This window comes from Hemitrygon akajei, chromosome 6, assembly GCF_048418815.1.
Source record: "Hemitrygon akajei chromosome 6, sHemAka1.3, whole genome shotgun sequence".
In the NCBI taxonomy this organism is placed as follows: Eukaryota; Metazoa; Chordata; class Chondrichthyes; order Myliobatiformes; family Dasyatidae; genus Hemitrygon; species Hemitrygon akajei.
This window is the reverse complement of record NC_133129.1, coordinates 98,171,874-98,186,800: the sequence shown is the minus strand read 5'-3', so window position 1 is coordinate 98,186,800 and position 14,927 is coordinate 98,171,874. Positions and strand designations below refer to the sequence as shown.

Sequence of the window (14,927 nt, the reverse complement as noted above, 5' to 3'; positions counted from 1 at the left end):
TTTCATTGATAGGGCAAGTGAAGTTATCCCTTTTGGTTCAAGAGCCTGGTGGTTGAGGCTTCTCGATATTGCACAAGGAGAATGATATTGGATCTGGAGGATGGTATTTTAACTCACAACGACGCTGGTTGTGAAACAGGTCTGATAACCGAGATTCATTTACCTACGCCAGACAATGCCAAACTTGGCCACGGAGTCATTGCGCTTGCGTCAGAAGCAACGTGATGACGAAACAGCAGGGCACGCAGGCCGCTTTAACCCGCACCAAGATGGCGGAGGACGGGTTGTCCAGTGGCTGTTTCGGGCCCATGCTCCGCGATCTGGCCGACGGCACCGCCTGCCGGTGGCTGCCATGCGCGGGTCCGATAGCCGTGCTCTCGGTGGAGAGATACCGGCGGGACCCAGGGAGCGGTGGGAGCTTGCTGGAGGGAGCGGGTCCCGACTTGTACGACGTGAGCCTGAGCGACGGCCACTACCGTCTCCGAGCCACCCTGCGGCCCGCTCTCAACTACCTGGTCCGCCGCAACCAGCTGCACAGCGGCTGCGAACTGCGCGGGCTCCGCTTCGCGGTAGAGTACGACGAGAGGCGGGCCGGGGCGGGCGGCAGGAACTTCGTTGTCATGGAGGCCCAGGTGGTAGTGACTGCTAATGGCGCTCCCTCGCCCCTCGTAAAGGGAAAGTGCTGCACGCAGCTGCCGGTGCTGGGGGAGGGGGGCGAACGTCGGGCGGGGCCAGAGCTGCCACTCAAAGCCCGGAGACGGTGCTATCTCCCCCTGTGGGACTCCCTCGACTACTATGGAGATGTTTGGCACCTACGACCTGCTGACCATCCCGTGGAAACTTCGCAAAGACGCCGAGGTGAAGCGGTCCCTTCCCATTTTACTGAGATTTTCACTGTAATTTACTTTTAACCAGGCTTGCCAGATTCAAAGTAAATTTTATTATTGAAGCACACATATGTTATCATATACAACTTTGAGATTCGTTTTCCTGTGGGCATATTCAGCAAATCAAAAAAATAGTAACTAATACAGGATCAATGAAAGATCACCCAGAGTGCAATAGACAACACATTCCAGATGCAAATATAAATAAATAACAAGAACATGAGATAAAGAGTTGTTAAAGTTGGTCTTGGATGGGTAAGTGAGTGTAGTTACATACTTCTGTTCAAAGCCTGATGGTTGAGGGGTAGTAATTGTTCTTGAACCTGGTAGTGTCAGTCCTGAGGCTCTTGTACATTTCTACCTGATGGCAGCAGTGAGAAATGAGCATGGTCTGGTGGTGAGGATCTTTGGTGAAGGATGCAGCTTTCCTACAACAGCATTTCATGGAGATGTGCTCACAGGTTGGGAGAGCTTTTCCTGTGATGTACTGGGCCAAATCCACTACCTCTTGTAGGATTTTCCATTCAAAGGCGTTAATGTTCTCGATGCAGCTGGTTAATACACTCTTCACTACACATCTATAGAAGTTTGTCAAAGTTTTAGATGAAAGAAAGACCACATGTCATCCTGAAGCACCTTGCAGCTGGTGACATAACGTTTGGCTGCATTAGTTGATGTAAAACGTACCCAATAAGATCTGTTGACTTTTGGGATAGTATGTGGCCCCCATGTCGCTGGGAAGAAATCTCCTGCCTTCTTTTGAAAAATTATCTCAAGTCTTTTACATCCAGTTTCAACAATATGTTGATCTTGTATATCCAAAATGTGGCACTGCCAAAATGACGGTACTCTGTTCCGTATTGGGAATATCATTCTGGATTATGTGCATTCAAAAGTGACATTTGAAAGGACCAGGCATTGAGTGTAATGTTTGAATGAAATGGAGGGAAACTCCAATTTGACTATATAACTTATTGAAGTCCCAGTTAGGACAACTTAAATTTCAGTTAGAAATAGAGCCTCTCTGTAGCCCCAAAAACTTAAAGGAATAGATCTAGACATTCCAATGTGGTGTACACAACTTTGCTCTATAAAATGGATATTAAAGAAAAAGTAACTGATTGCTGTACTAATAATTTGGCAGAGTAGGTGGTCAAGCAAGAGCAGTGGATTCCAGTTAATTGGGACACAACAGACCAAGTACATTTTATCCAATTAAGCGACTGCCCAATTAGCTGAAGTTTCATGGAAATAGTTAAAAATGTATAAAAAAGACTAGCTGAGTAACAAATGATTTATTTAAATAAAATTCAGAATGAATTAGAACACTAACAGTATTATAAAACTATGTATTAGTTCGTAATGGTTATCAATAAAGGAATTCATCCAGTGTACGCAATGAACAAAATCAGCGCAGGCACCGAGTGCAGATAACCGACTGACTGCCTTCGTACAATGCTATAGATTGTATCCTCCAAATCTTCATTATCATTGTAACATGCAAGATGATTGTCGAAACCTTCAAATTCTTCATAGTTCTTAACTTGTTGAAGTAGAGAAATCATTTCATTTAATTCCTGGGCATTTCAGGCATCTCCAAGTCTGAATTCTTGAAACTGCAGCAAGCAAAACAGTTTTAAATTGTCTTACCACTTCTCACCAAGTATCAGTGACAAAAGTCACTGCCTTTTGAACACAAACACATGCAACTGATGCTATTTAAAAACTGTTCTAACACAGTGTAGTGTAAGGGGACACAAGTGCATATCTGACACTACTTAGAAACTGTTGGTAGTATTCTCTTGTCCAATTAAGGAGCATAGTGTCCCAAATAAATAAAGGGAATCCTAGATACTTCCTCAATTAGTTTTTGTCCTTAAAGAGTTGTCCAAAATAAGCAGCTGTCGCAATTAACCAGAATCCACTGTATACAATACCGAGCTTAGTAGGGGTTTGTGTTCACCATGAGTCTTCCCGCCCCTGTGCAGTATGAAGCAAAATAATCAGTTGATGAAGTTTATTAGCTCAGTTTATGATTTAGCACCTTGTACTGAGTGGAATTGTACTGTGTATTTGAGAAATCCTGAGATTGATTTTAAATCTCTGCATTTTAATAGTCTGTGACAGGTGTCAGAGAAGTGTATTGTAAAGATTTACTGGCTTTAGGAAGGAAAATAGCCATTCTTTGCCAGAGTATTGCCTTCCATAGTATTTTGGTTGACAAAGTATGGTAAGCTCTTTATTGTCCTCTAAAGTCAGTTTATGAGCGTTTCTATCAGAAAAGCAATCGCTTCCTATCAGGACAAGAAGAAGGCAATAAATGTGCAGGTATTGAATTACGAATAATACATTAACAATAAGTTGTATTTCTGTAAGTGTTCATGAAAGTTGCTGATTGCAGAGTCACACAATCAGGATACTGGATGAATGTTAATCTTCCTAGTTGAGAGATTATTTTCTTTAGGCTTGAGGTGCCTAAAAGGAAATGTAATATAGATGTTCAAAATCGTTTGTAGGTTTGGTAAATAAGAAAACTTCCAATAGCAGTGAATGGAGTCATACAGCACAGAAACAGGCCATTCAGCCCATCTAATCCATGTGAAACTGTTACTCTGCCAAGACCCATCAACCTACAATTGGACCATAGCCCTCCATTCTACTCCGTCCATGTGCATATCCAAACTTCCATTAAACATTGCAATTGAACCTTCATCCACCACTTCCACTGGGAGCTCGTTCCACACTTGCACAGCCCTCTGAGGGAAGTTCTACCTCATGTTCCCTTAAACAGTTCACCTTTCGCTCTTAACCTAATGACCTCTTATTCTAGTTTCACCCAACCTCAGTGGAAAAGGCCTGCTTACGTTCACCCTATCAATACCCCTACTAATTTTATTTCTCTTTAAACTTATAATCTCTTCTCATTCTCCTACATTCCAGGGAGTAAAGTCCTAACCTATTCAACCTTTCCCTATAACATCCTTGTAAATATCCTCTGTAGTCTTTCTATCTTATTGATATCTTTCCTATAGATTAGTGACCAGAATTGCACACAATACTCCAAATATCTTACACAACTTCAACATAATAACCCAATTGCTATACTTAAAACTTTGATTTATGAAGGCCAATTTGCAAAAAGCTTTCCGTATGACCCCATCTACCTATGACGCCACCTTCGAGGAAGTTTGGATCTGTATTCCCAAATCCCTCTGTCCTACAGTACAATTTGAAGTAAAATATCGTGAAATATGTAGAAGGAGAACTGAACAAGCACGGCAAGAAGAGAGGAGGAGCCGGGGGTACAGAGGAAAGGATTTATTAGCAAAAAAAATTGTCTACTCAGTGTGGGAAATTGGAGGAATTTAGAATATACTGCATGAAAAAATAATTATGAAAGGGATACATACTTTAAAAAAATGAATTGCAGGCCAGTGGAGAATACAAAAGGTGACATGCCCATCAAGAGTATGTTCTATTGAGCATGTGACAGGGGAGGAGCTAGGTGAAGCAAGGGGATGTTGGTTGTGGTAAATGGATACCCACCTGACATTTGACTTGTTTTTCTTGGATAGTCACAGGATCTGGGAGCATTTTTCTGAGCCAACTAGAGAAATCTATCTTACAAAAGAGAAAAGACAACCCACCGGTGGTCGTTCGTATCCTTCGCAAGTGCCGGCTTTACCATTTTGGACAACCTGACAGATGTGCAGAAAGCCCATTCCAAGTAAGTAACAAATGATCGTTCCTTGTTCACTCTTGTTGGAATATGATTTGATAGGCACGCACACTACTTGATATTTTGATCTAATGGTTATAATTGTGTGGGTGCCTGGATAATGTGACAACAGGCTAGGTGACAGAGGAACTACAGTGCAGAAACCCATTCCACTGCCTCAAGCTCAGTCAAGTACTTCATTGGTGGATTTTTGCATCTTTTTACTTGCTGCCATCACATTTTCCCTTCATTTCTAGCTGACTTTCACCATTTGCTCCTGATCTCTAGCAATTTGCTTTCAGGTCCTTGATCCTCTTTACAAGCCAGTTCATGGCCTCCTTCTTTTCGGCTTCAGCAGCCACCAGCCCCATCCCCGTAAAGTCTGATTCAATGTGCCTCACTTCCACCCTTAATTCTCGGCTCCTTTCCCTGCATCCTGATAACATATGCTTTATATGTTTCTGCTCCATGAAATGTCCTGCTCAAATTGTTCCAGTGTACATACTTAACTTTCTACTAGACAAAATATCTAGTAAGTTATGGGCGTGCTTGTTGCTGCCGGAAGCATGCCAACACGTATGAGCTTCCCCCAGTGTGTCCTCAATGCATTTCACTATCCGTATTGATGTACATGTGACAAATAATGCTGTTCTTTATGAATAAATCACAAGACGGCAGAATTAGGCCACTTGGCCCATTAATATGAAGGGCTGTACTGATGGGGCATCACAGTAGTGTAGCAGTTAGCACGACACTATTATAGCTCGGGGTAAGTTCAGTTCCAACATCATCTGTAAGGAATCAGTACTTCCTTCCTGTGGAATGTGTGGGTTTTCTCCGAATCCGAAGATGAAGGAAGATGGTGGCACGCATGGACGCAGCAGCCCCTCAGGAAGCGATAAGTGTATCTAGTGTTTGTTCTGTTTGTCCTAGACGCATAACATACATTTGGAATATGCTTGTAAACATCAGGGCAAACTGGTAGAAAAACTGATGAGTTCTGGTGTGACATGGACAGTTTACGCCGCTACGGGCCACTACCTGCTACCAAGCCACTGCTTCCCAAGGGAGGACGAAGCAAAAGCGCTGTGAGAGAAGACGGGAGGGGTAAGAGGGCCAGCATCCATGCTAGGCTAAAAGCTAACCCCACCAGGCCAGCGGTACCGTCCCTCCTGCTCTCAAATGTCCGTTCCATCAACAACAAGCTGCATGAGCTACGTCTGCTAAGAGAAACACACAGGGAGTTTAAAGACTGCTGTGTGTATGTTTTCACGGAATCCTGGCTCCACGACAACACACCAGATGCGGCGATACAGCTAGAGGGAATGACATCGTTTCTTGCGGACAGAGAGGCAGTTAGCTCTGGTAAGAGCCGGGGAGTGGGGTCTGTGTATCTACATCAATAAAGACTGGTGTGTGAACGTTACAGTAGCTGCTAAACACTGCTCACCTCTGGCTGAATCTCTCATTGTGAAATGCCGGCCGTTCTATCTGCCGAGGGAATTCAGCATCATGCTTGTAGGAGTTGTTTACGTAGCTCCCAGTGCAAATGCTAAGGCTAATGCTAATGAAGCACTGGAAGGCCTACATGAAGCCATCAGTGAGCTACTGACTACACATCCTGACAGCTTTGTGGTGATTGCTGGGGACTTTAACCACACCAACTTAACAGACTGTGTTCCCCAAATTCCTGCAATATGTAGATTTTAAAACCAGGGGAGACAACACACTGGACTTGGTTTATACCAACACCCCACAGGCATACAAAGCAGCCCCCTGCCCCCATCTTGGCCACTCTGACCACATATCTGTCATGTTAACACCAGCATATAAACCACTGCTTAAATGTGTGAGAGCAAAGACAGATAAGGGTCTGGCCAAAAGGAGCAGCCTCAGCACTACAAGACTGTTTCTTGCACACAGACTGGGACATATTCAAAAATGCAGCCTCCTATGCTGACCATACAGACATTGAGGAGTATGCGGAGGCAGTAATCAGCTACATAGCCAAATGCACGGAGGATGTCACTGTGATGAAAACCTTCACCGCACGTGGTAGTCAAAAGCCATGGATGACAACAGAGGTGCGTTCGCTACTGAAGGCCCGTGACACAGCCTACAGATCGGGGGACAGGAGTGCGCTTTGCTCAGCCAGGAGTGCACTTTCACTACGGATCAGGAAAGCGAAAAGGGCCTACACGGGCAAAATACATGGACACTTCTGTGACACAGGTGACTCCAGACGGATGTGGCAGGGAATTCAAGCTCTGACAGACTACAGAATCAGGCAGAAAACTGATGACAGCGACGCCTCTCTTCCAGACAGGCTCAACAATTTCTTTGCACGCTTTGAGGCATCAAACACTACAGCAAGGGGGAGAGCCAATCCCTTCTTACCATCTGATCAGCCGGCTCCAATCATTGATTCAGAGCAGACACAGAGGACCCTTGCCAGGGTCAACCCACGAAAAGCGGGAGGTCCCGACAACATCCCTGGACGTGTGCTCAAGGAATGTGCTGATGAATTAGCAGATGTCCTGACAGACATTTTCAACATCTCCCTTAGTCAAGCCATTGTCCCCAGATGCTTCAAAACCTCTACAATCATCCCTATAGCAAAGAAATCAGTTGTAGGTCCCGGCAAATATGGTAGCAGTGAGCGGACGATTGCTGAACAGCAGAGGGTGGCTTCCTTTCCAACTTATTGTACGCCATAGATCTAAAGCAGTTACACGACACCGCAAGCCCATGCACATACTGCGCCAGAAGCTGTTGGCTGTCACAGAATATATCCCACCAAAGCCTGCTATCCCAGAAAGGTGCATCAAACCCAGGCGGCAAGAGGTTCAAGAGCCATCTGCCTTAGAGAAGCTGATACAGCGTGATGTGGAAAAAGCATTCAATGAGTTCTTCTTTCTTTCTTTTTAAATCTTTTTATTAATTTTAAGAAAAACATAAGTGAAATATGAATACAAAACGTTTGAGAGTACATAATTAATAGTTTAAATAGACAATCAGATATATAATAATCAATATATAAGGCCTCCCAAACTCATAGTATTAATGTAAAAGAATCGAAAAAGAGAAAAATAAAAACCCAAAAAAAAACTAAAAGAAAACTTTTTTTTAAAAACTAACCAACATGGGCAATTGCATAATGTTAAATACATACAGTAGTGCCGATAACTCCGAACCTCCATCCAAATAATTAAGGATAATAACAGTAAGGTTTAGGATCAGACCATTTAACTCATATGAAAATGTTGAATAAATGGTCTCCAAGTTTCCTCAAATTTAACTGAAGAATCAAAAACCACGCTTCTAATTTTTTCTAAACTCAAACAAGAAATAGTTTGAGAAAACCACTGAAATACAGTTGGAGGGTTAATTTCTTTCCAATTGAGTAAAATAGATCTTCTAGCCATTAATGTAACAAATGCAATCATTCGTTGAGATGAAGCGGATAGACGATCATTATCTATCATTGGTAAACCAAAAATTGCAGTAAAAGGATGCGGTTGGAAATTGATATTTAAAACTCTTGAAATAATATTAAAAATATCTTTCCAATAATTTTGTAAACAAGGACAAGACCAGAACATATGAGTCAATGAAGCAACATCAGAATGACATCTGTCACAGGTTGAATTAACATAAGAATAAAATCGAGCAAGTTTATCTTTAGACATGTGAGCTCTATGTACAACCTTAAATTGTATTAGGGCATGTTTAGCACAAATAGAGGACGAATTTACCAATGATAAAAAATTTTCCCATTGCTCAGTAGATATAGGACAATACAATTCTTCTTGCCATTCCTTCTTAATTTTTTCTGATACATCTGGCTGTACACTCATAATCATATTATAAATGATAGCTACTAAACCCTTTTGACAAGGATTGAGGGCTAAAATTCTTTCTGTAATGTCCAATGGACATTCTTTCGAAAAAGACTTTAATTCATTATACAAAAAATTTCTGACTTGCAAATATCTAAAAAAATGGGTTTTAGGTAAATTATATTAGATAGCTGTTCAAAGGACATAATGTTATCATCCAAAAACAGATCACGAAAACATGTTATACCTTTTGTTTTCCATAAAAGAAACGCTTGATCTATAGATGAAGGCCGAAAGAAGTAGTTAGATATTATAGGACATGACAGCATAAACTTATTCAAGCCAAAAAATTTACGAAATTAAAACCAAATTCGTAATGTATACTTGACTATGGGATTAGTTATCTGTTTATTCATTTTGAATAACGAAAAAAGAAGTGAAGATCCTAAGATTGAAATCAGTGAAAAATCTTGCACAGATTTACATTCCAAATTTACCCATTGTGGGCAAGCAGCGGTAGTCGATTCTTGTGTCCAGAATATTAAATACCGTATATTAACTGCCCAATAGTAAAATCTTAAGTTTGGTAGAGTCAAGCCGCCCTCCTTCTTAGGCTTCTGTAAATATTTTTTGCCTAGTCTAGGATTTTTGTTCTGCCACAAATAAGAAGATATTTTAGAGTCAACCATATCAAAAAAAGATTTAGGAATAAAAATTGGTAATGCTTGAAATAAATATAAAAATTTAGGTAGTATCATCATCTTAATGGCATTAACTCTGCCTACCAAAGACAAAGATAGTGGAGACCACCTATTAGCAAGTTGCTTAATTTGATCGATTAAAGATAGAAAATTAGTTTTAAATAAATCTTTATGTTTTTTAGTAATTTTAATACCTAAATAAGTAAAATAATCTGTAACAATTCTATATGGTACATGATTATAAATTGGAACATGCATATTTAATGGAAATAGTTCACTCTTATTAAAATTCAATTTATAACCAGAAAAGTTACTAAATTGAGCGAGCAAAGAAGAAATAGCAGGAATAGATCTTTCAGGGTCAGATATATATAATAACAAATCATCCGCATATAATGATACCTTATACGTCGTCTCCCCACGGGTAATTCCGAAAATATTGGGTGATTCACGAATAGCTATAGCCAAGGGTTCTAAAGCAATGTCAAATAATAAAGGACTTAAAGGACAACCTTGCCTTGTACCACGAAATAGCTGAAAAAAAGGGGATCTTTGATTATTGGTAAAAACCGAAGCTAAGGGTTTATGGTATATTACCGTAGATTCCGGATTTTAAGCCGCTACTTTTTTCCCACATTTTGAACAGCTTTGAACTCTGCGGCCTTTAATACGGAGCGGCTAATGCATTTTTTTTTTCACGCCGCCAAAAACATTTTGCCTCGTAACAGTAGACCAATAAAATTGATGAGTAGTTCACAGAGGTCCAATGAAATTGTACGATAAATCAAGCGCACTTTCACAATTAAATTATTGTAAATCAGTCATTTGTACTCACCCTCATCAACATGGAAAACACTCGAAGAAAAGCATTGTGCTGCCTTTATGGCAGTTATTTAGTTTATAATATTTTCGCTTAGTAATTCATTTGTTAGTTAAAGTTAGAACTGTTTTAACTATATTTGTTTTCTGTACTACATCGCGGGATGCTATGACGTCACACCCGGTTTCGCCGCGTCTTGTGGGATACCGGTTTGCGATAAACGGGAAGGAGGGGGGCGAGCGGCGGAGCGAAAACGCTGCTTTTAAGTTAAAGGCGATCAATAACTTTTCCTGGTAGGCTGCAGTATATATATTTTTTACCAGTCATTAGGAGATATTGGAATGTTGTTCAGTAAAGAAGTATACGCAACGTATATTTAAAAGTAGCCGCGTTACAGGCACGGTTCGAAAAAAAGCATTTGCAATATGTATTTGTTTATGTTACCATATGGATTTAATTAAAAGTTAAAAAATCCTCACGTGTAATATCTTTCTGTGTAAATATCTCATATTACAACGTGGGACACCTGCGGCCGAAAATCCGGTGCGGCCTAAAATCCGGTGCGGCCTGTACAAGTAAAAAATTGATTTTATTTCTAAAATTAGAGCCAGCGGCTTTTAATCAGGTGCGCTCTGTAGTCCGGAATCTACGGTAATTTAATCCATGATAAAAATTTTGAACTAAAATTAAAATGTTGCATTGTATTAAATAAATATGGCCATTCGACTCTATCAAATGCTTTTTCGGCATCTAAAGAAATGACACATTCTGGTATTTTAGATGAAGAGGTATAAATAATATTAATTAATTTTCTAATGTTAAAAGATGAATAGCGATTTTTAATAAATCCAGTCTGATCTTCAGAAATAATTCGAGGTAATATATTTTCTAATCTAATAGCCAAAATTTTACTAAAAAACTTAAAATCCGTATTCAACAAGGATATAGGCCGATAGGATGCGCATTCAGTAGGGTCTTTATCTTTTTTAAGAATTAAAGAAATAGAAGCTTCATAAAAAGATTGTGGTAATTTGCCTATACTTAATGCATCTTTAAAATTTTTACAAAGCCAAGGAGAAAGTATGGAAGAAAAAGATTTTAAAAATTCTGTAGAAAAACCATCTGGACCAGAAGCTTTACCCGAATTCATTGAAAAAATAGCCTTTTCTATTTAAGACTCCGTAATAGGTGTATCCAAAAATACACTATCCTCAACTGTTACTTTTGGAATATTCAATTTCCTTAAAAATTCATTTATTATAGAAGAGTCCTTAGTACATTCTGATTGATATAAGGAATTATAAAAATCTTGAAAGGCTTTATTTATCTCTTTGTGATCAATCGTCAAAGTACCATCTTGTTTACGAATCCTAGTAATCTGTCGTTTATCCGAAGCAATTTTCAATTGGTTAGCTAGTAATTTACCAGACTTATCTCCATATATATAGAACTGGGCTTTTGATTTAATTAACTGACTTTCAATCGAGGAGGATAATAATAAGCTATGCTCCATTTGAAGTTCCACTCTTTCTTTATAAAGTTCTTTGCTAGGGGTCATTGAATAAATCTTGTCAATTGCTTTGATTTTATCAACTAGTGTTAATATTTTAGAATTAGTTCGTTTCCTAACTCCAGCAGAATATGAAATAATCTGTCCACGAATATATGCCTTAAAAGTATCCCATAAAGTTCCACTAGAGATGTCTGCTGTAGAATTTGTTGAGAAAAACAAATCAATTTGCTGTTTAATAAAGTTAACAAAGTCAGAATCCTGCAATAAAACAGGATTAAACCTCCAACCTTTAGTATTAATATATGAATCCGTCATCTTAATAGATAACTTCAAAGGTGCGTGATCAGATATGGTAATAGAGTCATATTTACAATCCATAACATCTGTAAGTAAATGGTGATCAATGAAAAAGTAATCAATTCTTGAGTAATTATGGTAAACATGGGAAAAGTATGAAAACTCTTTGTCATTAGGGTGTAAAAAACGCCAAATTTCACAAATAGCTGAGTCAATCATAAAAGAGTTAATGAGAGAAGCCGATTTATTCGGAAGAGTTTGGGTGGGCTTGGATCTATCCATCAAAGGGTTTAAACAACAGTTAAAATCCCCGCCCATTATCAATCTATATTGATTCAAATTAGGAAAGGATGTAAATAAACATTTAAAAAATTCAGGACAATCAATATTTGGAGCATAAACATTAACTAAAACAACTTTTTGATTAAAAAGTAGACCAGTAATAATCAAAAATCTACCTTGCGGATCTGAAATTGTTTCATGATGTATAAAAGAAGTTGATGTATCTATAAAAATGGAAACACCTCTTACTTTGGCGTGCGAATTTGAGTGATACTGTTGGCCTTTCCAAAACCTAAACAACCGTTGACTATCCACCTTCCTTACATGAGTCTCTTGTACAAAAATAACATTAGCATTCATTCTATGGAATACTTTGAATGTTTTTTTCCATTTGATCGGATGATTTAAACCATTAGTATTCCAAGAAACAAAGTTAATAGTCCTATCCATATTGACAATATTTATTACAGTTAACACATAAGTTTGAAAAAAAAGTGAACTCATGAACCCGGAAGAAGGAAGTAAGTTCAAGGAGAAACCGGAAGTCATGGCACTGCAACCATTTTTGTAGTTTCATATAAGCCCATTAAATAAAACTAAGCAGAAAGCAAGCAAAAAGAAAAGAAAAAAGAAAAATCCCCCTCCTTCCACCCTCAAAACCCCAGGAAAAAAGCCAGAAAGAGGCAAGCAAGCAATCTAATACTAAAATTACCCCCGTGTCTCAAGACGGCAACTCAGACACAACAAAGTTAAAAAAAAATACAAACAACCCACATTATAAGAGAAGGTTGGTGTAACAAAAGTTAAAATTTATAAATGTATATAAACAAAAGGGTTAAAAAAGAATTAAAACGATAAAACCCATAAATGACTAATACTGGATTGGTATTTGAAATGAAAGTTTAAAACTTTCAAACACATCAAAACAGATATGACGTTCCAAGCACTAAAGTCTGTCGGGAAGAAGAAACAACATTTTATTTTTTTTAAAAATCTTAATATTTAAATGTTAAGAGTATAATAAAGCGTATATCAACTTAAAAAGAAAAACAAAAAGGAAAAAAAACCCTAATAAGTTATTTTCAACGCTAATAGATTAATAATATGGAAAAATAATAAAGTCAAAATAAGCCCAGCAAAAAGAGCTTTAACCGTATATAAAAAATACATGTAAGCCATACCCAAAAAAAACCAAACATCATTCTGTAACAGATCCAAATCTATAGACTAAATTACATTAGTCAGCCCGCTAGAATGTCATTGTTCCAGAAAACTTTGAGCATCCGCTGGAGATTTAAACAGCCGAAAAGTTCCGTCTTCAAGAGTGACTCTCAAGTGTGCTGGAAATAACAGCGCTTGCTTGCAGCCTTTCTGGTGAAATTTCGACATAACCGATCTAAAAGCCATTCTTGCCCTTAAGACTTCAGGGCTATAATCTTCCAGAATGCGAAATTTAAACTCTTGAAAGCTGATCATACCCTTTTTCCGAGCCGCCCGAATCAAACGCTCTTTGGTATGAGGGTAATGGATCCGGAGAATTACATGTCGTGGTTTCAAACTTGAATCAGACCGAAAACGGGAGACACGGTGTGCCCGATCGATTACCGGGAGAGAGTCCAGTACCTCTGGACCCAAGACATCCATTAGAAATTTAGAGAAGAAAACGGTAAGATCACCGCTCTCAAATTTTTCCGGAATCCCAATTAACTGAAGATTTTGTCTTCGAGAGCGATTTTCCAAATCAGTAATTTTAACTTTATAATGATCCATCTGTTGAGAAGTCGAAGTTTGCTCTTCTTGTATTTTTTCAATTATACGATCTTTCTTGTGAGCGGCTTCTTCAAGAGCCAAAATACTTGCTTGTTGTTTTTGTGATTCCAGTGTAAGTGTCTGGAGTTTTTCGTCGACCAGCTTCAAACGCTCATCAAACTGAAAAAGCTTTACGGTTATTTTTCTCTCCAGTTCTTCAAATTTGTCTTCTATAAGCTTCACAATTGTTTCTAAAGTTATCGGTTCTTTCGTCTGTTTCGATTCTTTTGCTCTAGACATTTCAGCAAGTTGAGAATAATTCAAATAGTTAAAAAGAAAAATTCTGTATGTTTAGACCCCTTTAGAATAAGTATAAGAAGATCCTTTAAGGAGTGTTTGTAGGTTAAAAAGACGTAAAAGGTTTGGAGCAAAGCCTAGAAGCGGTTTACTCCATGAGCGCCATCTTGAGACCTCAATGAGTTCTTCATTGCCGGTTTTCAGAACAACTCCATTAATTCTGAGGAACTAAGGCTACTTCGGCATCGAATGCTAAAACATGATATTCGCATGAAGTTTTTCCCTAATTGGGTCCTGCAAACATATGTAACAGAGACCAAATATGTGAACCTGCTACCTTTGTTTATTGGACACAATATCATTGCTGTGAGTAAGGAGCCCAAAACAAAAGAGCTACTCCATATTGTGCGCAGCACACCTCAGATCACCTTACTAGGTGCCTGTATCGAAGATGCCCTCTTTAGCAAACAGGGAGTTGTTAAATATTCCACGCTCCCAGGACTGCAGGTCATCTGTGGGGAGGTTGTAAGTGGGCTGACTCAGATGACATCATAGACGTATCAGCTCCTGAACAATGGTCCCGTGCTCCTCACGACTTTGCTAGGGCAATACTTGAAACAACAGAATGAAGCTGCTACTGGACAGAAAGATTCAGTAAAGGAGGAGCCCAAGGAAACGAAGAGAATCCAAGGATCTTAGTTCCCCCTGAACATGTGGACTAACAGCAAAGTTTGGATCTCCAAGTTGTCATACTGGAAATGAATACTAACTGTTAGTTGGCAACACAAGTGAATCTGCAGATGCTGGAAATAAATAAAAACACA

The 14,927-nt window shown here is 39.0% G+C and overlaps 1 protein-coding gene and 1 pseudogene across 3 annotated transcripts in view; both read left to right on the top strand.

Annotated features, from left to right (window-relative positions):
* Positions 1-232: 232 nt before the first annotated feature.
* LOC140729337 (RPA-related protein RADX-like) overlaps positions 233-14,927 on the top strand; it is a 103,063-nt gene continuing 88,368 nt past the window's right edge. For all 3 annotated transcript variants that reach the window (XM_073048979.1, XM_073048980.1, XM_073048978.1), the window contains exons 1-2: positions 233-858; positions 4,463-4,614. In XM_073048979.1, the coding sequence (XP_072905080.1) occupies positions 270-858; positions 4,463-4,614 (741 nt within the window). In that variant the 5' untranslated portion in view covers positions 233-269. The remainder of the gene's footprint in view (positions 859-4,462; positions 4,615-14,927) is intronic.
* Positions 6,599-14,846, top strand: LOC140729336 (large ribosomal subunit protein uL10m-like; annotated as a pseudogene).